This window comes from Sapajus apella, unplaced genomic scaffold, assembly GCF_009761245.1.
Source record: "Sapajus apella isolate SASKATOON/1434 unplaced genomic scaffold, GSC_monkey_1.0 scaffold113, whole genome shotgun sequence".
Classification (NCBI taxonomy): Eukaryota; Metazoa; Chordata; class Mammalia; order Primates; family Cebidae; genus Sapajus; species Sapajus apella.
In genome coordinates this window covers 3158915-3182419 of record NW_022437053.1, presented here as the reverse complement: position 1 = coordinate 3182419, position 23505 = coordinate 3158915, and the positions used below count along the sequence as shown (strand labels likewise).

The window sequence follows — 23505 nt, the reverse complement described above, 5'->3', positions numbered from 1 at the left end:
TGGCCTCCCAAAGTGGTGGGATTACAGGTGTGAGCTATGGTGCCCAGCCTTTATTCTTAAGTGATACAGTATTTTACTAAATCACTTACGTGTACCAGAATGGTAATCTAAAAATAGGTAATAACAAAATTTTTGCCTACAGAACTCAGTTCCCAACTACTTCTCAAAAATTTTTTTACTTACACATTCTGATTGTGACAGATTTAAAAGGTATTATACTGATAATGAGTCAGCTCTCATCGATGAATGTTAATAGGGAAAAGCTATAGAATGCATAGTCTAAATATCAGATCATCTTTTTTTCCCCCCCCACTTTGGAATACATTATATTTGATAAAAAGCAAGTATACCTTCGGATGTAAAGGTAAATATAAACAATGACTTACATCTTTAACACCTAGCCAGTTGGGAACTGGCATAAGGAAACTCAGAATGGATTATATGGCAATATGGAATGTTGGCCTGGTCCCACATTTGAGCTAAAATGCAAATTCTAATTTTAGTCCTCAGAATTCTGTATGCTCTGTAGCTTGAAACAGGTTTCCAGCTGGAACTGTTTTTCTTCCCAAGGTTATTTTCAAGTCTACATTTGTTTGACTCTTGATCTTGGAACTAGTCTATGTCAAGTTCTTTTGGGGACACAAAATTGCAAATCTTTTGTTCAAAAAGCAAAATTGTTTTAAAAGGTAACAGTATGATGTGTTTATCTTCTTAATATTGCCTGCTCTATAGAACTCTTTCTCATAGATTCTTAATAAGCCTTCACAACTTATAGTATGTTGAGGAAACTGAGGCTTAATTGAATTGCTTGCAAAAGTTTAAAGGTTAAAAGTTTATGGTAAGTGGGCATTGGGAATAAGGTATATTCTGATTGACTTGATCTTTCCACAACAAAACACAGTCTCAAAGTAAATTGTCTTAACATAACTTGGCCTAAAAATGGTTTTGTAAATATTAGAGATCGGTGTTGAACAAGAACAGACATTATTTAAAACTAAAGACTAAATTCACAGAATAGGACCCTGAAGTTGAAGATATTTTCAGCTGGTTTTGTCAGACTCTTTGACTGCAACCCCTAATATTTTACATAGCATCCCAGTACATGCATATCCATCCGAACATCTAATTGAAACAAACGTTTTCATGAGCAGTAGGTTCCATTGCTATGTGGAATACATTCTGATTTTCCCATTGCTGACTGCAAACAACTAAATGGATTAGACTACCCACTAATGAGTTGCAGGTGACAAGTTTGAAAAATAATGCTCTAGGGCAACCTGACCTAATTATGAGATTTTGTTTTTTATAGACAAACTAGATTGTCCAAATGAGTATTACTACCTTAATTACTATAGCACTATAAGACAGTTGTTTCACTGATGATTGCATTGCTCAAAACCATTTTTAAAATTATGTTTGGAATAGTTGGAATAACCTGAACTCCAAGGTTAAATTGTTTTAATCAGCCAGCAGATGCTTGAAGACAAGTTAGGGGATGTGACTGATACTGGATACATGTATCCATGTACTGGATGGATACAGTCATACTGTTAGTGAATTTCAGATACATAAAGTAAAACAAACAAATTACAGTATAAACAGTTCATATTACAATCTAGTGTTGATTTTATGATTAGTCTAAATGACCAAGGTTAATAATTTATATTCATAATTCTATAGGTGCACAAGAATATTTGGTAAAAGATTTATAGATGAGAAAATGCCAGACACTAAAGTTTGACAACTTACAATTTAATAAGAGTAAGGACATGAGTAAGGTTATGTCTCACCTGCTTTCAAGGAACTGTGTATATAAGATGGGCTCTAATCCATTAAAAGGTGATCATTTATACTAATTGCTATTGTGAGAGACCATGACCTGCTTTACTATTCAATGTACTTTTTTTTTTTTTTTTTTTTTTTTTTTTTTTTTTTTTTTGAGACGGAGTTTCACTCATGTTACCCAGGCTGGAGTGCAATGACACGATCTCGGCTCACCGCAACCTCCACCTCCTGGGTTCAGGCAATTCTCCTGCCTCAGCCTCCTGAGTAGCTGGGATTACAGGCACGCGCCACCATGCCCAGCTAATTTTTTGTATTTTTAGTAGAGACGGGGTTTCACCATGTTGACCAGGATGGTCTCGATCTCTTGACCTCGTGATCCACCCGCCTCAGCCTCCCAAAGTGCTGGGATTACAGGCTTGAGCCACCGCGCCCGGCCCCAATGTACTTTTCTTAATTGAAATATTTTACTTTTGACTTAGTAGATATTAAGACTTAATTCTTGAGTTTCAATTCTAATAAAGGAATAGTATTGAACAATTTTGAGGTCAGACCTCTGTACTCCATTGTTTTTGCTGAAATGGTTTAGCTGCTTTTCCATGTCCTGTGTAATCAGACTTGTTACATACAAGTAATAAAATCTTAATTAACTGTATGTTAATTTCATAACAAATCAGTAAAGTTAGAAAGTATGCTTTTTACTATGCTGGTATCTTTTGTGTCTTATTTTTTCATTATCTTTAAGACTGAATCTTTGTCTTCACTGGCTATTTATCAGTTTGCTTTCTGTTTCTATTTACGTATAAAAAGTCAAAAATTTGTATTTGTGTCATAACCCTACTCCTTGTTTTTATTTTGCTTTTTTCCTGATACTAGCAATCATCTTCTGTTCATGTTTACCTTTTCAATCACTAGCTAGAGATGATCGCTATGGAAAATCCTGCAGACTTGAAGAAGCAGTTGTATGTGGAATTTGAAGGAGAACAAGGAGTTGATGAGGGAGGTGTTTCCAAAGAATTTTTTCAGCTGGTTGTGGAGGAAATCTTCAATCCAGATATTGGTAAATACTTTAGTAATGTGATTATGGTGTCATATTGTCTTTTTGAATTACTTATTTATCTTGGTTTATAAATATTCTCAGCCATGAAGAGCTGCTAAAGAAGGATTTGGTACGGATTACTTGGAATCACATATCATGATAGAATTTGTAGGTTTTAAGAACTGATTTGTATCACTAATTTATTCAAGTACCTCTATTTCTTAGTCATATATTCTAATGAAGGAAATTATCTCTTTGGTAAATTGAATTGAAAAGCACTTTAGAGTGGTACATTGGAACACTTGAAGGGATTTCTTTGCTTTTTGTTATCTAAAACCATCATCATACTCATGGTTTTCCTGACCTGTGAGTTTCAAAGAACAATGGTTAGAAGAATATTGAGAGACTGTTTCACAATTATGTCATGCCCAAACTTCAGAAAACACTAGCTGATATCCCATTAATTAGATTTATTTGCTATAAGATTTCTTGGGGCTTAATGTAGGTAATGTTTCCCCCAAACTTTTTGAACTTGAGAAACCTTTTTGTCTCCCAGAAGAGTTATTGAACAGTTTGATAAAGGCTGATGGGATGTTAATTTGAAAGTGAAGGATCAGAATTTTAATTTTTTCCCTTTTGTGATAAAGTAGAACAGGGAAAAGATGCAGTCTTTCGGGTCGTCTACTTAACTGCATAATTCTGAACTGGTTCAGTTTCTATTGTAAATACAACCATTTAGTGACTGAGCTTGCTTACATTTAAAATTGAGTACATGACAATTATAGGAAAAGGTTTCCACTGAAGGTACCATCAGAATTGTGAGGAGTGTGCATAGAATGTGTGTCATTTCCCTTCAGCTTTGCAGTTTGAGCTGTTATAGCCTGTTCATTCTAATTGAGTTGACCTTTCTGTTACTGTTCTTAATCACACACACACATACACACACCCCTTATCTACACTCTAGCTAGTGTTTTGTTATTAACTTGTGTGTAGTTTGTTCAAAGTAAATCAGACATACCTAAGACCATGCCCTTTTTGAGATAGAAAATTATGAACTTCATAAGGCTCTTAAATTTGATAAACCTTAGCTCTAGCTTTTCATGTATCTAGAAATATTAAACATTAGCTCTAAAGTATACTTGCATTATATGCAGAAATACTTGTAAGAAAAAACATAGATTAAGCAGTTCCAGTAAGGTAACTGAAGTGATGGCAGTAAAAGTATCAAAAATAATGTTTTACTGGAGGCATTCTTTATGGTCCCTTTTTCCCTGAAATGTGAGAAAATGTGCCTCAAATGGAACTTCAAAGTTATATTCTGATTAATTTATAGTTTCTTGTTCTTGAGACCAAGGACGTGCATTTGTGACATTTTATCAAGTTTTTTTTTTTAAACACACCATTGCTAGCTTGAACAAATTTATTAATTAATTGTATTACTTGTCAACTGTTCTTGACCCTGTTAATACCATACTTATAACTAAAAGTATTTCCATGGATGTTGTAACTTGGTCTCTAAAAAATGTTTAGATAGAAACCACAAAACTCAAACATGAATTGATTTTCAAATCATTTTGCATTCAGAAAATGTCTTAAGCTTAATTCATGCTCCTAGTGATCAAGGAGACATTTTAAGGGTCCTTTTATAAACTACGGTTAAAATACTTAAATGCTATATAATTTGATTTCTAATTTCTAAGCTCTACTTTTCTATTGGAAATTACAGATTTTTTTCAGACTTAATTCTTAAGATGTTTTCATTCAGTTTCACAGTGCAGCTAAGCAACATTTAGTAAAATGAAAAAATTCTAAATTCAATTAAAAAATTTTTTTCCTTAGTCATTTAAAAGGGAGGAAATCAATTCTTAGTAATATTCAGGTAGATTTTTTTTAAAAATTGGAATCTTTGGTTTTTTTATTTTTTGGTGGAGGGAGACAGCATCGGGCTCTCTGATGCCCAGGCTGGAGTGTAATGGCTCTATCTTGGCTCACTGCAGCCTCCACCTCCTGGGTCAAGACTCAAGCCATCCTCATGCATCAGCCTCTCAAGTAGCTGGGACTACGGGTGTATGCTACCACACCCAGCTAATTTTTGTGTTTTCTGTAGAGATGGGGTTTTGCCATCTTGCCCAGGCTGGTCTTGGACTCCTGAGCTCAGGTGATCTGCTTGTGTCGGCCTCCCCAAAGTGCTGAGATTACAGGCGTGAACTACCACACCCCACCCCAGTTTTCCAATGAGTGATATAAAAAAGGTCTCCACGATTGGGGTTTGCATAGTGAAGACCATGTGAAATTGAAACGACTTTTGTTTTACATATTGGCCCACAACATAGGTGTTAAATAGCTTTGTTGATCTAAGTTTATCAGATTAATCCAAGTTTATGTACTTCAGATCATCTGATTTTGTTAGGAAAATGCTAGAAAAATTTCATGGCAGCATTATCTAATTTTGAAAAAACAAACCTTTCCTTACTGTGATTAAAAATTGTTTTTTAAAAATAGTACACGTGATACAAATATATTTTTATAAATGAAACACTTTCAAAATATAGCCTTTGGGTTTTTTTAATGTTTATTTTTTCGCTATGGGTAAAGTATGAATATAGCTTTTCTTGTGTGTTAGTAAAAAATCAGAAATGTTGAATTTAATGAATATGTTCTTCTACTCAATGCCATCAGATTACTTAGGACTTTCTTTGGCTTCATAAAATTACATACCACATTCACCACAATTTATAACATATATGTGGACAGTGTTTTCTCAAGTGCTAATAAAAATCAATGTATGCATAATTACATATATTTTTTAATGTTTTATATGTGTAATTAAATTTATATTTGTATTCATCAGTTCTTAATAAAATACAAAAGTAATGTATTTTTAAAAATCATTTCTTACAGGTATGTTCACATACGATGAATCTACAAAATTGTTTTGGTTTAATCCATCTTCTTTTGAAACTGAGGGTCAGTTTACTCTGATTGGCATAGTACTGGGTCTGGCTATTTACAATAACTGTATACTGGATGTACATTTTCCCATGGTTGTCTACAGGAAGCTAATGGGGAAAAAAGGAACTTTTCGTGACTTGGGAGACTCTCACCCAGTAAGTTGTCATTTTTTTAATTCAGTCTCTTTGATTTAATTTAAATGCAAATATACAATTTAATTTATATTAAAATTTTAAAAGTTTTCATTTAGAATCTTTATTGATACTTTTATCCGTAAGATAAAAATGTTTTAATCTGACCGAAGTACCATGAACACTTAAAAACTCAAAGGGGGAAATGTTTATATATTGCTGTCAGCGCGAAGCTTTTTAAGACTGATTCCATAGAGAAATGTTTCTAAACATTTTGTTTTTATTTTAGTGAAATCTTATGAGATGAACAGGTAAACAGAGCAGCCCTGGCTAAGGGGCTTGGTAGCTACCACTAGCATGCCTGCCCCCACCTTCCCCAGCCCCACCTTGAGACACTACAGAATTTCTCATAGAGCACAGTGTGAAATCTATTGCTAAATTGGTGGTGTGGGTTTTTTAGCAGAGAATGGGCCATAACAGTGACTGCCAGTTTTTCTTTTGTAGGTTGGAAACTATTTGGGGGACTGGAGGGATACTAGCTGTCCTTTTTACAATTTTCATTGATAATGTTTTTGTTTTTATTGTCTTTTAAAAAAGAAGGGTGATATAATTTATTTGTTGTATTTTATAGTTCTATAGTGGCCTCAATTTACCATTTCTGGTTGCTAGGTTCTATATCAGAGTTTAAAAGATTTATTGGAGTATGAAGGGAATGTGGAAGATGACATGATGATCACTTTCCAGATATCACAAACAGATCTTTTTGGTAATCCAATGATGTATGATCTAAAGGAAAATGGTGATAAAATTCCAATTACAAATGAAAACAGGAAGGTAATAAATGTTTTGTGTCATCATTTTTTGTCTCTTCATTAACAGTTTCAAAGCATGTATGCTTATAATTTTTAAAGAAGTATCTACTATAGTCTGTACAAAAAAACACAGGAAATCCAGTAAGCAAGTTTATGTAAATGCCAGAGTCCCGTTTTCTAAATCTTAGGTGTAAGTTGGTGTGAAAGCACACCGTTGGGCACTAACCCCGTTTTAGAGAAAGAGGACATGACGTAGGAGGTAGTTCATAGCTGCGTGTGGCTGGAGGATAAAGCAAGAGGCAGGGTATTTTCCGTAGGAAGCTGTAAGCAGGAACCTCGTCACTGACAAAAATTACACCTAATTTACACGTGTATCCTCTTTGTGATATAAAGACATTTCTGAAAAGGATTTTTTACATCAGATGTGGGTTTCTTTTGACTAAAATGTGTTCGTCTGGAATGGGAATAACCCATAACAGGAAAAAATTATGACAGAGATACAGTATACCTTTAAGAAACATGTTTCTATTGATATTTTTTGATTAAATATTATACACACTAAGGGTACAAAGCACATTTTCCTTTTATGATTTGATACAGTAGTTTGTGTGAGTCAACACTTCAATATTTTTGCTAACTGGATATAGTAGGCAGCTTACCAAATATTCTGTGCTAGAAAACATGGGACTTTCTGATTTGCTCAAATCAAATACATTGTACTCTCTTAAAATGTTGGCATTTATAAATAGATGGATACACGGTTTAAATGTTTCTGTTAGCATACCTCGTTGAGGGAACCTAAAAAGTTGTATGCATCTCCAGCATTTATATTTCGTTGTGTTTAATACAGTATCAAAATTGATATTTATATCATATATGACAGTTTTATGTATGTGGCCTTTTCATAGCTTAATATTGGCTATAACAGAGAGTTGTGAAATTATTAGTAGTAGTTTTCTTTGTAGGTGTAAAATTGAATTTTTAAAAATATTCTTGAATTTTTTTTCTTGGAAAAATTAAAAAGCTATGCAGCCCAATAACTTGTGTTTTGTTTGCATAGCATATTATAAGAAGTTCTTGTGATTAATGTTTCCTACAGGAATTTGTCAATCTTTATTCTGACTACATTCTCAATAAATCAGTAGAAAAACAGTTCAAGGCTTTTCGGAGAGGTTTTCATATGGTGACCAATGAATCTCCCTTAAAGTACTTATTCAGACCAGAAGAAATTGAATTGCTTATATGTGGAAGCCGGGTAAGAAAGCAGGTGTCTGCAAAAAGTAATGGATGGATTTATTGTTTGTAATGATACAGCAGTATAGGAGATACTAAGACATATTTTCTTGAATTTGCAGAATCTAGATTTCCAGGCACTAGAAGAAACTACAGAATATGACGGTGGCTATACCAGGGATTCAGTTCTGATTAGGTGAGGTACTTAATTCTTCAAAGAAGATTTGATTCATTAAAGGGGTGTGTGATTTTGCTTCAGACCTTTATCTCTAGGTACTAATTCCCAAATAAGCAAACTCACAAATTCTCATCTATATACTTAGATTTGTTTTTGTAATATAATCACCAGTTTTCAGAGTTAATCTTGTGATGAAGTGTTCTTATATGTAAGTCTCATGTTTTCTCCTGCATTTGGGGTATAGATTATCTAATGTTCCTTGTGATACTGGTTAGAGTATTCTTACTGCTGATAAGATAATTAAAATAAGGCCGCCACTTCTGCATATTTTTCCTTTCTTTTGAATTCTACATTTGTGAACTGTTACATGGCTACTCAGGATCAAGCACTTTTTGAGTGAAATGGTACGGTCTTTCAATTAATTCTTAAGATAATATGTCCAGGTACATATTAGTATTTCCATTTTACACCTTAAGAAACTGAACCCTGAATTCCCACAGAAAGATGTGGAGGTTCCCAGTTCTATCTGCTTTTAAGTAAATGCCCTTACTACTGTACTGTCTACTTCTGTGTACTCTGCCATCCAATTCTGGAAGACATATGCTTCCCCATCCCCTGCTGAGATTGGGTCAAGAGACAAAGATACACTTTTGGCTCCCACTGGTGGACTGCAGTGAGAAGGCATGCAAAACAGGTACCTTCCTGGAAGTTGTCTCCAAAGGTTATTATTGCTCTAAGACTCAAGTATATAAACACTAGAATGAATATCAGTTATCTAGCAATAAACATTATTTTTATATTAGTTGACCCTTGAACAACACAGCTGTGAACTTCATGGTTCCCCTAACATGCAGGGTTTTTTTCTCAACTACTGGCAGATCCAGTAATAGTGGGAGTCTGTATATACAGGGGGCTGATTTCTATGTATGCCAGTTCTGCAGGGGCAACTGTGGAACTTGAGTATGCGTGGATTTTCATATACACAGGCGGTCCCGCAACCGATCCCTGTCACGTATACCAAGGGATGGCTGTATGTTACATTATATTCATCTGTTCTGTTGTTTTATAAGGTTCTTCATCCTGGTTTGTGGGAAGTTACCAGTATTTCTTCATTTTGGTGCACCTTTGGTCATTCTGGCAGCAGTGGTGAATGTTATTTACTCTTAGCAACTTCTGTGCTGCTATCTATTCAGAGTTTAAAAGGTGGTTCATTAAAGGGTTGGAATAACATGGTGATGGGAAAACCCTACTTGTTAGTCACAAAGAATATAACAGCAATATCTCTGTAATATGATTTATCACATACAATTTCTAATAGTTATGAAAAAAGTCAAATGATCTCTGAAGGGTAAGAGAAATTATCTTTGAAATTAAGGTTTTAATTTTATTTCTAGCTTTTTATAACAACATAATCCATACTTGGTATGTATCTTAAGATCATTTTTAAATGTATGGTTTGAAGGGCAAACTAGTGTTATGTGAAAAATGACAGAGTAGCTGATGATATTCTAAACCTTTTCTTACTAAATTCAGCTTATTTTCTGAATATAAATATGAAAATATTAATTCATTAAACAGTCTACAAGTAGATAGTTGAAGACTTAATGCTTTTAATAACAGGGGAAAAAGGACAATACGGGCATCTCACTTTACTGTGCTCTGCAGATACTGATTTTTTTTGCTGGCAACGCTGCATCAAGCAGGTCTGTCAGCACCATTTTCCAACAAATATGCTCAATTCATTAGCATTTTTAGCAATGATTTTAAATTAAGACAGTATTAATATTTAGACATAATACCATTACACACTTGACCAAAGTATAGTGTAAACGTAACTTTTATATGCACAGGGAAACAAAAAAATTTGTATGACTCACTTAACTGCCATCGTCACCTTATTTGCTATGGTCTGAAACTGAACTGGCAGTACTGTGCCTGTGTAGGTATTTTGGTTAGTATTTATTGTATGCAGAATTCATAAAAATAAAAACCGTGAGTCTAATATATTTCAGCTAAAAATTAACAACATATTTAATATGTAAACCACTAGAAATAAGATTCTGTTAATTTTTTTTTTTTTTTTTTTTTTTTTTTTAAATTGAGTCTTGCTCTGTCACTCAGGCTGGAGTGCAGTGGCGCGGTCTGGGCTCACTGTAGCCTCTGCTTCCCGGGTTCAAGTCGTTCTCCTGCCTCAGCCTCCTGAGTAGCTGGAAATACAGGTGCGCACCAGTACGCCTGGCTAATTTTTCTATTTTTAATAGAAATGGGGTTTTGCCACGTTGGCTAGGCTGGTCTCAAACTCCTCAGTCTTCTAAAGTGCCAAGATTATGGTTTGAGCCACCATGCCTGGCAAAATCAACTCTGAATCTGAATCAAACCTTTGAAACAAAAATTACCAGTCAAAAAAACTTGCAGTCCCTGCTCCTAACTTTGAAAAAGTGACACGGAGAGGGACATTTGGAAAGATGTTTCTAGGAAGTCAACAAGAAATAAAATCAGGGAGAGCTTTTTCAGCAACTGAAAAAAGACATGCAAAAAAGGCCGAGGCGGGCAGATGACTTGAAGCCAGCAGTTTGAAACCAGCCTGGCCAACATGGTAAAACCCCGTCTCTACTGAAAAACACAAAAATTAGCTGGATGTGGTGGCAGGCACTTGTAATCCCAGAGAATCTCTTGACCCTGGGAAGTGGAGATAGCAGTGAGCCTAGATTGTACCACTGCACTCCAGCTGGGACACGAGTGATACTCTATCTCAACAAAAAGAAAAAGATTCAGAGTTTATTTCCTTCCCAAATACCTCATAGATATTGGTTTGTAGGGGTAATTTAGTCTCATTCGCTTTGTCTTTTCTGCTAATTTTTATCATGGATTCTGATTGCCTAGATTTGCTAATTCATAAAGTTTTGCAAAATTGTGATATTCGAATTCTTTATTCCTCCTTCATTACCTGTAATACTTTTGAAGAAAAACTCTGTGACTACCCAAATTACAGATCCACATATATGATCTGTACACATGTATATAAATATGCACATATCAGATAAGATAGTGCTTAATTATTACCCATTACTCATTTTCAAATAATGTGATTCCCTCACTGCTCTCTAAATGTTATCAGTGTGGTGGTAATAATGGTGGTGTCTATGTTGTGTGGGGTAAAATGTGAATACAGTGAAATACCCAGGGCTTAAGTGGGTTAGTTTTAAAAAATTACATTTATGCAGCCATATTTCAGTCAAGGTATAGGCTATGTTCATTAACACAGATTTCCCATATTTTCCCTTCCACTGAATCTCCATACCCCATTAGAACAGACGATAACTGTTGTAATTGCTGTCACTATAGATTACTTTTGTCTGCTCTTGAATTTCTTATGAATGGAATCATATATACTTGTACTACATCTAGACTCTTTAGGTTAACAAAACATGTTCAAGATTCATCCATGTTATTGCGTTGATTTATTGTGCCTTTTTAAAAATTATAGAGTAGTGTTGCATTATGTGAATATGCAGAATTTGCTTTTTACCTGTTGGTGGACAGCTGGGTTGTTTCCAGTTTGGAGCTGTTGTGAATAAAGCTGTATACAGTCTTATTGTGGAAATGTTTTATTTCTCTTGGGCAAACATGTAGGAGTAGAGTTTCCAAGGCATCTAGTAGGTACATATTTAACTAAAAGTATCTTTTCCTCATTTTTATATTTCTTTTGACTACAGATATTTTCTGTAAAATACAGGAATTTGCCTTATCCTTAGTTTCGCTTTTTTTGGTTTCAATTATCTTTGGTCAGCAGTGGTCCAAAAACATTAAGTGGAAAATTCCTTGAATAACTTAGGGTTTTTGATGTATGGGGGGGGGGGGGGGGGGGGGGGGGGAGTGGGTTGCTTTCTTGTTCATTTGCTTGGCTTTTTTAAGAGACAAAGTCTCGCTGGAATGCAGTAGCATGACTGCAGCTTATTATAAATTCAAACTCCTGGGCTCATGCGATCTTATCTCAGCCTTCTGAGTAGCTGGTGCTACAGGTGTACGTCAACATCCCTAGCTAATTTTTAGTTTTTGTTTTGTTTGGGTTTTTTGGTAGAAACAAACAGTGTCACTGTGTTATCCAGGGTGGTCTCAAACCCCTGGCCTCTAGCATTTCTTCTACCTTAGCCTTCCAGAACTCTGGGACTGCAAGCGTGAGCCACCGCACCCAGCCAGCAACTCCTGAGTTTTAAATTATGCACTATTCTGAATAACATGGTGAAATCTCCCACCTCTCCACCCAGGGCATTAATTATCCCTTTTTGCAGTATATCCACGTTGTCTAGACTACCCACCACTTTCAGTCTATTGGTTATCAGATCGACTGTTGTAGTATCAATGCTTGTGTTCAGTTAACCTTTATTTTACTTAATGGCCCTAAAGCACAAGAGCAGTGATGGAAATTCAAGTATGCCAGAGAAGCCGGAAAGTGCTTCCTTTAAGTGAAAAGGTGAAAGTTCCTGACTTAATATGGAAAGAATTAAAAAATCATATGTTGAAGTTGCTAAAATCTATGGTAAGAATGAATCTTTTGTCCATGAAATTGTGAAGGAAAAATAAATCATGCATAGTATATACAGGGTTCAGGACTATCTGCAATTTTAGACATCTGTGGGAGGTCTTGGAACTTATTCCCCATGGATAAGTGGGGAATACTGTATAGTCTATATAAAAGGCCCATTTCTGATATGTATTTTATGATTTTCTCTAAGTCTGTGGCTTTTTCATTTTCTTATCTTCTGATGAGCAGAAATTATTAATTTTTTGAGGTCTATTTTATTTTTTCTTTTATAGTTTTTTTAATGTCCTTTTATATCTATCTTTGCCTAGCCCAGAGCCACAGGTATGTTTTCTTCCAATAGTAAAATACAGGTTTAACTTTTATGTGTAAATCTGTGATCCACTACCAATAAATGTTTATGATGTTGTTAGACAGTGGATGTCATTGATTTTCTAAATCGTTTTACTTATTTGTTAGAGAGACTTCCTTTCCCCATTGAATTGCTTTTGCACTTTGGTTGAAAGTCAATCTGCGTGTGATCCTTGTTTCTGGACTCTCCATTCTGTTCTATTAATTTGTTTTGTCCTTTTGCCAAAACCACACTGTTAATGGTTACTGCAGCTTCAAATCAGATGCTGTGATTCCCACAACTTTTTCATTAGGTCGCTTTGACTATTTTATTTGTATATAAATATTAGAGTCAGTTAATTTCTACAAACAAAAAAAGGAGGCAAAGCCTGCAGAGATTTTGATTTGGGTTGCTTTGATTGGGGTAAGTCAATTTGGGGGGAATTCACATTTTAACAATATGGATCCTTCCATATTGGCCAAGCTGGTCTCAAACTACTGGCCTCACGATCTGCCTGCCTTGGCCTCCCAAGTGCTGGGATTACAGGCGTGAGCCACCATGCCCGGCCTTTTCTGTATTTTTTATAGTTGTTTTCACAGTCATTTTCATGGTCATTGTGGGAATCACATTATAGATAATGTGATTTACCACCATTCGCTGCCATCAACACCATCATCTGGAATGAGATGTGGAAACCTTGCTTTCTGTTAAGGTCTCTTTCCCCGCTTTTAAATAGTATTGTTCTGAGGATTAATGCTGTTATAGTTTTTGTATCAGTTATCCAGTAGACTTACAGAACTTACGAAGAGAGTGATCCTCTGTTGTATATAGCCATGTTTCTGCTATTTCCACTATTTTTTCCAAGATTCCATCTTTTATTACTTCCATTAGCCAGTTCTCAAAGGCAGCTCTGCTAATGAGAAATTCTTTTTATTTTTCTCCTTTTGAAAATGACTTTATTTTCCCTTTATTCCTGAAGAATAGTTTTATTTATGCTCTTTGGAGTTCACTCAGCTTCTCGAAGCTGTAAGTCTGTCTCTTTTGCCAAACATGGAAAATTTGTTCAACCATTATTTCTTCAGATGTTCCTTCAGCGTCATTCTTGTCTCCATTCTAGGCCTCTGGAGATACAAATGTTGAATCATTTGTTATTGTTCCACATGTACCTGAGGCACAGTTCATTTTTCACTCTACTTTCTCTCTTTTGTTCAGATTTCTATCCTTTGTCATCTTCACTCTACTGTTGAGCCCATCTAATGATTATTTTTCGCTTATTGTATTTTTTAGGTCTATAATTTCCATTTGCTTTTCTTTCCTTATAACTTCTGTTTCTTTGCTGAGATTTTCTATTGTTTCGTTTTTGAAACAGCAGAACTTATAATTGCTTGTCAAATCATTTCTATGATGGCTGCATTAAGATGCTTGTCAGATAATTTCAACATCTTACTCATCCCAGTGTTGGCGTTGATTTTCTTTCCTTCATGTGATTTTCCTGGTTCTTGGTATGACAGATAATTTTTGGATTGTATCTCAGGCATTTTAGTTATTACATTAGGAGACTGTCCTTTTAAAAATTTTTTTTACTTCAGTGGTAACCTGTTTAGGTTTAGCATGTAGGTGCTAGCATATGTTTGTGGGCTGTGGTTCCAATGACCATTTTTCAGAGCCTTTGTGGTGCTGTTTTGGTTTGTTGCTTTTATCTTACTCTGCTGGGGCTCACACTGGTTCCTAGTGGTCCTGCTTGAGGGGGCTCCTCCAGGCTGATCTGCGCAGAGTGTGTTTGGGTGGGGGAAGAGGGACCCCCAGAGTGCTTCCTGAGCCTTGTGCCTCTCGTGGCAGGCTCTCCCATGCCTGGTGTTTCTGGCAGTGCTCCCGCCCGCTCTGTGCCCCTGGGCTGTAGATCACTTGCAGGAAAAGTGAACACTGCCAGACCAATTAATTATAGGAGGATTCCTCCTGCCAGTGCTCAGCAGCACTGTGTCTCTGGAGCAGCAAGGAGAGTCTCAGGCACAGCTTCATTTCTTTTTTAAGATTTTTCTTCTGTCTTCAGTGTCTATGGTACTATTGTTCTGCTTTATTCACTTTTCTATTTCTTCTAGTTTAGTTTTAGTTTCTTTGCATTTGAAGTGATTTTTTTTCCTTGCATTTCTAATTACTCCTTAGTTGTGTCATGTCTTGTCTTCAGTTACCCTTATTCTGAAATTTCCCATTTCTAATTGTTATTTTTAAAATTCTTTTTAGGTCAATTTGAAATTTGTGTACAGTTTTTATCTATTTGCATATAGTTTGGTGTACTTTATAGGGACATCATTCTCATGTACATGCACATATTCTTTCTCTAATAATTACACTGTTGGACTCTGTTTTGTTGCTTATTTTTTTTTTTTTTTTTGTGAGTGAAATGAGTTTCCCATAGTGGCATGAGGGGGAGATGGGCTAAGATAACTTTTCTTGGTTTTTGGGGAAGGGGAGAAGTCTGTGTTTTGGTAAAATGGTCAAAAATATGCCCTTGCTCTTTCTGAAACTTCCTCCTTCCCCACATATATTTGCACTTTTTTTGTTCTTTATTATGTTTGATCTGTTCCATTTGGAAGTTATTCCTGGAAGTTTCTCCTTGGTACAAGGTTTGTTTTACAGGGGATTTAGCGTTCAGGAGTTTTAAGGGCCCAGAGCTTTACCGCATCATGATCCCTTTGTAATGATCTGCAGGTTAGATCCTGTAGAACTTTTTAAAACTTTAAGCTATTGCTTTCTAGTGGGTTGGCAGTTTGAAGGTTTTCCTGTTCTCGGGGCTATAAGACACCAGGCAGTTACCTTCCATGTGCTCTTGTAGTTAGTTGTCAGAACTTTGTTTCTGTCCACTTATTTGCAGTGGTTCATGGTTTTGTTGTAGATAATGTCTCTGGGTCTTTGATTTTCCCATTTAGTTTGCTCCTTTTGTAGGTGAGATTGGGAGGAAATAAAAGCAAAAACAAAACAACTGTATGTCACTGCCATCATCGTCTCAGAACCTGTTAGCTTGCCCTTCACCTGATTTTTGTATTTATCAGTATCATTACCTGAATGTATGATCTCATTGGGGATTGCAAAATGGCTGTCTGGGGGGAAAATTTTTCCATCTGTTTGTCCAACATCTATACCTGGCACTCTTTTTTCTCATCAGTGGGTGCCATTTGATTACCTTGAAAAAGTTCTACTGAAAAGGCCTAAAATATATTTTAAGATTTTTAGAGTCTTAGGAGTTAATGTAATAGGAGTTAAGATTAGGAGTTAATGTAATAATTTTAATGGTGACAATTTAATTTTGTTTTTCAGTTGTTTTTTCCTGCATTTTTGAATATTATGAACTCATAAATGTTTTTATATTTAATACGTTTCTCAGTCATTACTCTAAATGAGATTCAAATTGCGTAGACTTGGTGTGCTTTTAAAATGTCCCTATTAGAGGGCTGGGCGTGGTGGCTCACGCCTGTAATCCAAGCACTTTGGAGGCCAAGGCGGGCGGATCACCTGAGGTTGGGAGTTCAAGACCAGCCTGACCAACATGGTGAAACCCCGTCTTAAAAATAAAAATAAAAAGACCCTATTAGATTTTTAAATTTCTACTTAATCTCGAACATTTATTCTCAGTCCTGGAATAAATTATTTTCCCAATGAATTGTTGGAGAATGGCATTTAAGAGTCAGATTTTAGATGCAAAATTTAGCCTTTGCTTTATGAATGTTAGTACTTGTAGGCTTCATCAGGACGGAACTAGGAAAAGTATCTTTCTAGTATATCCTGAGAATCACCCACATCACCGCACAGGCGTTTTCCATTGTGTTTTGTATGACTGAATACTGCCACGTTGTGTGGATGCAGCATAGCTTAACAGTATTGATGGGCATCGAGGCTATTTTTAACCTTTTGCTATTAGTACTAATGTCACAGTGAATCCTCTTACGTTCAGGCATTATTCCTTACATATGTAAGGTATCATTAAGAGAAACTATTAGAAGCAGGATTGTTGCAACAAATGGTAGATGCATGTATAATTTTGCAAGATCCTGCCAAATTCTCCTTCACAGAAAAGTAACATTTTGCATTCCCCCCAGCAGTTTACAACAGTAGCTCTTTTCTTAAAACTTTCCAAACAGAATGTGTTGTTAAATGTGGATATTTACTTATTTGCCAGTTGGGAAATGATATTTTACTGTACTTAACAATTTTTGAGTTTACCTCAGTTATGGATGAGGATGAGCATTTTTTCTTGTACTTAAGAGCTGTTTATAGTTTTATAACGTCTTTTGCTCATTTTGCTGCTCAGTTGGTCATTTTATTTTTAGAAACTTTATATGTTAAGGAGATTAGCCCTTTAACTACAGTAAATTTGCAACTATTTTTTCCCAGTTTGTCATTTGTCTTTTAACCTTATGTTTATGTAGTTAGCTGTTAATCTTTTTCGTTATTCTGCTTTGATATGCATTTCTTTAGTTATGTTTCTTTTATTCATTTTCTTGGTTTTTAATTTTCTAGACTCTATATCCTCAGTAGAAATTTTAGTCATATTGCTGCTTCTTTGGTTACCTTATAATAAAATTAGCCTTTATTTCCAAAATTATTACTTTGCATATTTCTTATTTTTTAGTATTCTTATTTCTATTTCAGATGTGCTCATTTCTCTCTGAATTTGTATTTCTCATCACTGGTGCTCTTTTTTGCCTGCTGCTGCATTCTCCCTTTGTGTTGGAATTTGGTGTTATGGGTTTCCCGTTGTTTATGACTGAATTTTTCTGGTGTACTTTCTTTCGTCCTCCAGAAAGTTTTCCTTCTCATTCGCCAGACTTTCTCCATAATATATTTATTTGGACTCTGTAATCCTGTTTTTGTTTGTTGTTTCTATAATAGATGTTAGTTTTTTCTGGACCTGTCATTACTAGACCTCATGGTGGAGCAGGGAGGAATTTGCATGGCTTTAGGAGTCTTGGTTGAAGGGAACCGTCTTCTGTTGCTTTAGTAAGTGCAGAATCACCACTTTCTGATTTTTCAGCTCCATTTAGATTAAGACTCTTTTTCATTAGGTGCTTCCATCCCTTTATGACCCTTAAGGGACACTTGAGCTTTCCAAGGTACCACCTTCCTTTCATGCATGGTGCCTTCCTGAGACTGCCATTGCTGGACCCAAGTACTTTTCTATAGTCCTTCCTTTAACCACCCTGTTGCCAGTCCCCTCTGGCCTCTGCAATGTTCTGTTGAGCGGCAGGTGGTGGGGAGTCCAGCCTTCCTGGGTGATCCCTAATAAGTATGAATCTGTACACGCCACTCTCCATGTAGCTCCTGCTGGACCCTGCTCATTCCCCACTTCTGTGACATTTGGAATCTATTCCTCTGTCTCCTGGTTTTACTCTACACATATGTCATAGGTGTTTTTATTTCTCCCCTTTGTGATCTGGATAGATTTTGAGAGATGTGAGTAGGATGTGATCAACACAGCCACCACTTTTATGTAGAAACCTGGAAGCTTCATTTGTTCTTCAGCTTTCTAAATGAATGCATTCTTATTTAATTCAAAATGTTAATATAACACTTAACAGGAAGAGAAGAATTTTGTTCCCTAATTGTTTTCATTGTATAAAATTTTTAAAGGTTTTGCTTAAAAGACCAAAGCAGCTCCATAATGATACAGCCAGACTGGTCACTGCTCATCTGCCATTTCCTACAGGGTCTGTCTCCACTCTTCGGTGGTGCTCTTTGATCTGCCTCCTGAGGTGTAGCTGGTTCAGTTAAGTTTCAGAGCCCTCCTGCAGTGTGAGGAGACTTTGTTACCACCCACTGCAGGGCAGCTTTTCTGCTCTGTTGGAGGGCTCCTTGCTATAGCAGACTTGTTTCTTCTTGCCAGCCACCCCAAAAGGAATGTCATGAACTGGGGTCTGATTCCTTTCCTCCTCAACTGGGAAGATGCTCCTGCAAGTTTCATGTCCAGTTTTCTGTTCTTGTGTATTTCTTTTTTGTTTTCTCTTGCTGACTGGTAGATTCATAGAGGGGCAGGGAACAGAAGTGGCAAGAGACCGGAGAAAGCCAAGAATTCTAATAAAGGTTTTAATTTATTTCAGATTAATGGTGTTGCAGCAACAAAAATGCCAGCATTTTGGTAATAAAAATAGTATGTTGGAATATTGGAATATCAAAAACTAGAAAAATATAATTACTGATTTGGGATGTGTGATATTCTCTGCTAACCATTCTGGAAAGAACTTTCTTTTTCTTTTTTGGTGGGGAAGTGGGGTGGAGTTTTGCTCGTTTCCCAGGATGGAGTGCAGTGGCATGACGTCAGCTCATTGCAGCCTCCACCTCCTGAGTTCAAGTGATTCTCCTGCCTCAGCCTCCCAAGTAGCTGAGATGACAGGTACCTGCCACCACACCCAGCTAATTTTTGTATTTTAGTAGAGACAGGGTTTCACCATGTTTGTCAGGCTGGTCTTGAACCCCTGACCTGAGGTGATCCCCACAAAGTGCTGGGATTACAGGCGTGAGCCACTGCACCTGGCTCTGGAAAGAACTTTGTAAATATAAATATTAAGATGCATTTTATATTTATACCCAACTGAAAATACTGTTTTTGAATCTTAAAATTATTTAGCTATGAACTACTGTATATATGTTTTATAGATGCCTGATTATTCAAACACTTCAAGATAGCACTTCATGAGCTTACATTTCGCTTTTTAGAACTCAAACATTTTAGAACTCTAACATTAAGTGTCATTAAAACATGGCTTTTATTACGTAGATTTTAGGAATGCCACAGGGATAAATCATTCTCTTAAAATAACTGCATATGGCAGAAATGTCAGAATAATTCTCCTCCTCCATACACAGCACATGTTACTTGATAAAATATTCTAGTTCATATAAAAATTGAACTGTTGTATTACTGCTATTAGGTATGTGGTTGTTTGGATTTGGGGCCGGGTGGGTTTGCGGGGCGGGAGGCTCTTTTTTCTTTTGTACTTAATCTGTATCACTTTTTCCTCCCAAAGTTGAGTTAAAGGATGAGTAGAGCAGGAGAATAAAAGAGAAAGGATAAATAAAACATATACCCAAAGGCACCTGGAGTTTTTTCACAATATTCCTTTCAGTCTTTTTCAGTTCATAGGATTTTATCTTTTGTTCATTACTGACTACATGCAGTGATTATAACATAGTTTACATAGTCACTTCCTGTTGTTACACACTTGGGTTTTCTCAATTTTTTTACTACTGTATTACTAATATTTTACTATATTATTGTAATCCTAAATTTTTATGTATTCAGAACTGTTTAAGGAAAATTTGCTTGGAAATTATTCAGTCACCAGAAGTGTTCCTGATATTAACTTCCAAGTTGCCTCTTAATATAGTTTTAGTTTGAATCATACGTTCATATTAGTACCAGTTATAATGAATGCCAAGCTGAAACCAGTATTGTGTCTCTTCTCATTAGGGAGTTCTGGGAAATCGTTCATTCATTTACAGATGAACAGAAAAGACTCTTCTTGCAATTTACCACAGGCACAGACAGAGCACCTGTGGGAGGACTAGGAAAATTAAAGATGATTATAGCCAAAAATGGCCCAGACACGGAAAGGTAATTATCAAGTTGTAACTATATATCCACCGAAAACCTTCCATTCCCCATCATACACGCATGAACTGTCTTTGTAGCTTCTAAGCACATCCGTGATTTTATATACAAATCTCCAGATCATATTAAACAGTTGAGAAAATATTTTGCTGTCATTGTGTGAGGAAACTTTTAAAAAATTGGCCTAGTTAAAAATTATTATGGAGCTCACATGGGTTTGGAATTTTTCAAATTAGTATGATTCATTCACTTTTTTGATTCCCAGCTTGTTAATTTAAAGGCTTATTATATGATAATCTATTTAGAATGGTTAAATTGAGGCTTAGAAGACTGTTATTCGATTATGCTAGAATCCTGTTATGAAACCATTTTCATAATCATATTGCCAGCAGTATCTCTAATAAGCATTTAAGAGCCCACACTTTAAAATCTTGTAAACCAGTTTGATTATTTTCTCCACCTTAGAGGAAGTTGCTTAACTTCCCAATAACCTAACCTCTAAAATGCTACTAATGTCCTCTCTGTGGTTTGGTTGTGGAAAGATTTAGTTTAAATGAACTGTAAGAATTAATTGCCTAAAACAGTATCTGGTATGTAGTAATAACTCAATGGATGCAGCATCTTATCATCATCATCATCACTACCTTTGAGTAATTTATAGGATAAAGACAAACTGATATTTGGTAGTTACACAACAAAACGTTTACGATTTGCATTAATGTACAGTTTGCATTGCAAACCATCTCAACTACATATACCATCTAAAAATAGGAGCATTTAATTCTAAGTGTATTTCCCGTGACTTAACTATTTTCCTGTTTCTTTTCCCCTTCTCTCTATTTAGGTTACCTACATCTCATACTTGCTTTAATGTGCTTTTACTTCCGGAATATTCAAGCAAAGAAAAACTTAAAGAGAGATTGTTGAAGGCCATCACATATGCCAAAGGATTTGGCATGCTGTAAAACAAAACAAAACAAAACAAAACAAAACAAAAAAAGGAAGGAAAAAAAAAAAGAAAAAATTTTTAAAAAAATTTAAAAATATAATGAGGGATAAATTTTGGTGGTGATAGTGTCCCAGTACAAAAAGGCTGTAAGATAGTGAACCACAGAGTCACCTATGTCTGTGCCTCCCTTCTTTATTGGGGACATATGGGCTGGAACAGCAGATTTCAGCTACATATATGAACAAATCCTTTATTATTATTATAATTATTTTTTTGCGTGAAAGTGTTACATATTCTTTCACTTGTATGTACAGAGAGGTTTTTCTGAATATTTATTTTAAGGGTTAAATCACTTTTGCTTGTGTTTATTACTGCTTGAGGTTGAGCCTTTTGAGTATTTAAAAAATATATACCAACAGAACTACTCTCCCAAGGAAAATATTGCCACCATTTGTAGACCATGTAACCTTCAAGTATGTGCTACTTTTTTGTCCCTGTATCTAACTCAAATCAGGAACTGTATTTTTTTTTAATGATTTGCTTTTGAAACTTGAAGTCCTGAAAACAGTGTGATGCGATTACTGCTGTTCTAGCCCCCAAAGAGTTTTCTGTGCAAAATCTTGAGAATCAATAAAGATGGAAGGGAGAAATTGGAATGTTTTAACTGCAGCCCTCAGAACTTTAGTAACAGCACAACAAATTAAAAACAACTCATGCCACAGTATGTTTTCATGTGTCTTGCAATGAACTGTTTCAGTAGCCAATCCTCTTTCTTAGTATATGAAAGGACAGGGATTTTTGTTCTTGTTGTTCTTGTTGTTATTTTAAGTTTACTGGGGAAAGTGCATTTGGCCAAATGAAATGGTAGTCAAGCCTATTACAACAAAGTTAGGAAGTTTGTTGTTTATTATAAACAAAAAGCATGTGAAAGTGCACTTAAGATAGAGTTTTTATTAATTGCTTATTACCTAGATTTTAAATAGACAATCCAAAGTCTCCCCTTCGTGTTGCCATCATCTTGTTAAATCAGCCATTTTATCGAGGCACGTGATCAGTGTTGCAACATAATGAAAAAGATGGCTACTGTGCCTTGTGTTACTTAATCATACGTAAGCTGACCTGGAACTGAATGAAACTATTACTCCTACGATTACACTGTATAGCCCCACAGGTTAAATTTAATTCAAAACATGTTAAACGTTACTTTCATGTACTATGGAAAAGTACAAATAGGTTTACATTACTGGATTTTCAGAAGTAAGTAGTTTCCCCTTTCCTAGTCTTCTGTGTATGTGATGTTAATTTCTTTTATTGCATTATAAAATAAAAGGATTATGTATTTTTAACTAAGGTGAGACATTGATATATCCTTTTGCTACAAGCTATAGCTAATGTGCTGAGCTTGTGCCTTGGTGATTGTTTTAACTGATTACTGGAGATTAACCTGATGATTTGTTTGAAATTGGCAGGAAAAATGCAGCTTTCAAATCATTGGGGGGAGAAAAAGGATGTCTTTCAGGATTATTTTAATTTTTTTCATAATTGAAACAGAACTGTTATGTACCATAATGCTAAATAAAACTGTGGCACTTTTCACCATTATTTAGTGGGGAAAAAAAAAAGACAATGCTTTCCATATTGTGATAAGGTAACATGGGGTTTTTCTGGGCCAGCCTGTTAAGGTACGTGTGCTACCTTGATGAAAGGGACCTTCGTGCAACTGTAGTCATCTTAAAGGCTTCTCATCCACTGTGCTTCTTAATGTGTAATGAAAGTGAGGAGAAATTAAATACTCTGAGGGCGTTTTATATAATAAATTCGTGAAGAAATGCGTGCTCTTCAGTTTTCCAGTTTTATTATTACGGTATTGAAGATCTGCAATTGTAGTATTATATCCCTATGACAAATTTTAAAGTGGTAATTGAAATAGGTTATCAGATGCAGAATTCACA

The 23505-nt window shown here is 35.5% G+C and overlaps 1 protein-coding gene and 2 long non-coding RNA genes across 7 annotated transcripts in view; 2 read left to right on the top strand and 1 right to left on the bottom strand.

The window, feature by feature from the left end:
• The window catches only part of UBE3A (ubiquitin protein ligase E3A), a 96760-nt gene extending 73376 nt beyond the window's left edge, over window positions 1-23384 (top strand). For 4 of the 5 annotated variants that reach the window (XM_032260049.1, XM_032260048.1, XM_032260045.1 and 1 more), the window contains 7 exons: window positions 2698-2842; window positions 5723-5928; window positions 6574-6738; window positions 7816-7971; window positions 8072-8145; window positions 20464-20607; window positions 21449-23382. In XM_032260049.1, coding sequence (XP_032115940.1) covers window positions 2698-2842; window positions 5723-5928; window positions 6574-6738; window positions 7816-7971; window positions 8072-8145; window positions 20464-20607; window positions 21449-21569 — 1011 coding nt within the window. In that variant the 3' untranslated portion in view covers window positions 21570-23382. Of the gene's footprint in view, window positions 1-2697; window positions 2843-5722; window positions 5929-6573; window positions 6739-7815; window positions 7972-8071; window positions 8146-20463; window positions 20608-21448 lie in introns of all 5 variants that reach the window. The other variant, XM_032260046.1, reaches the window with a different exon arrangement.
• The window catches only part of LOC116537746, a 99465-nt gene that overhangs the window by 23627 nt on the left and 52333 nt on the right, over window positions 1-23505 (bottom strand). The gene's annotated exons all lie outside the window — the stretch shown is intronic.
• LOC116537742 lies at window positions 12178-19127 on the top strand. Its single transcript, XR_004263300.1, has 2 exons — window positions 12178-16233; window positions 16264-19127. It is a non-coding gene; the product is annotated as an uncharacterized LOC116537742 (long non-coding RNA).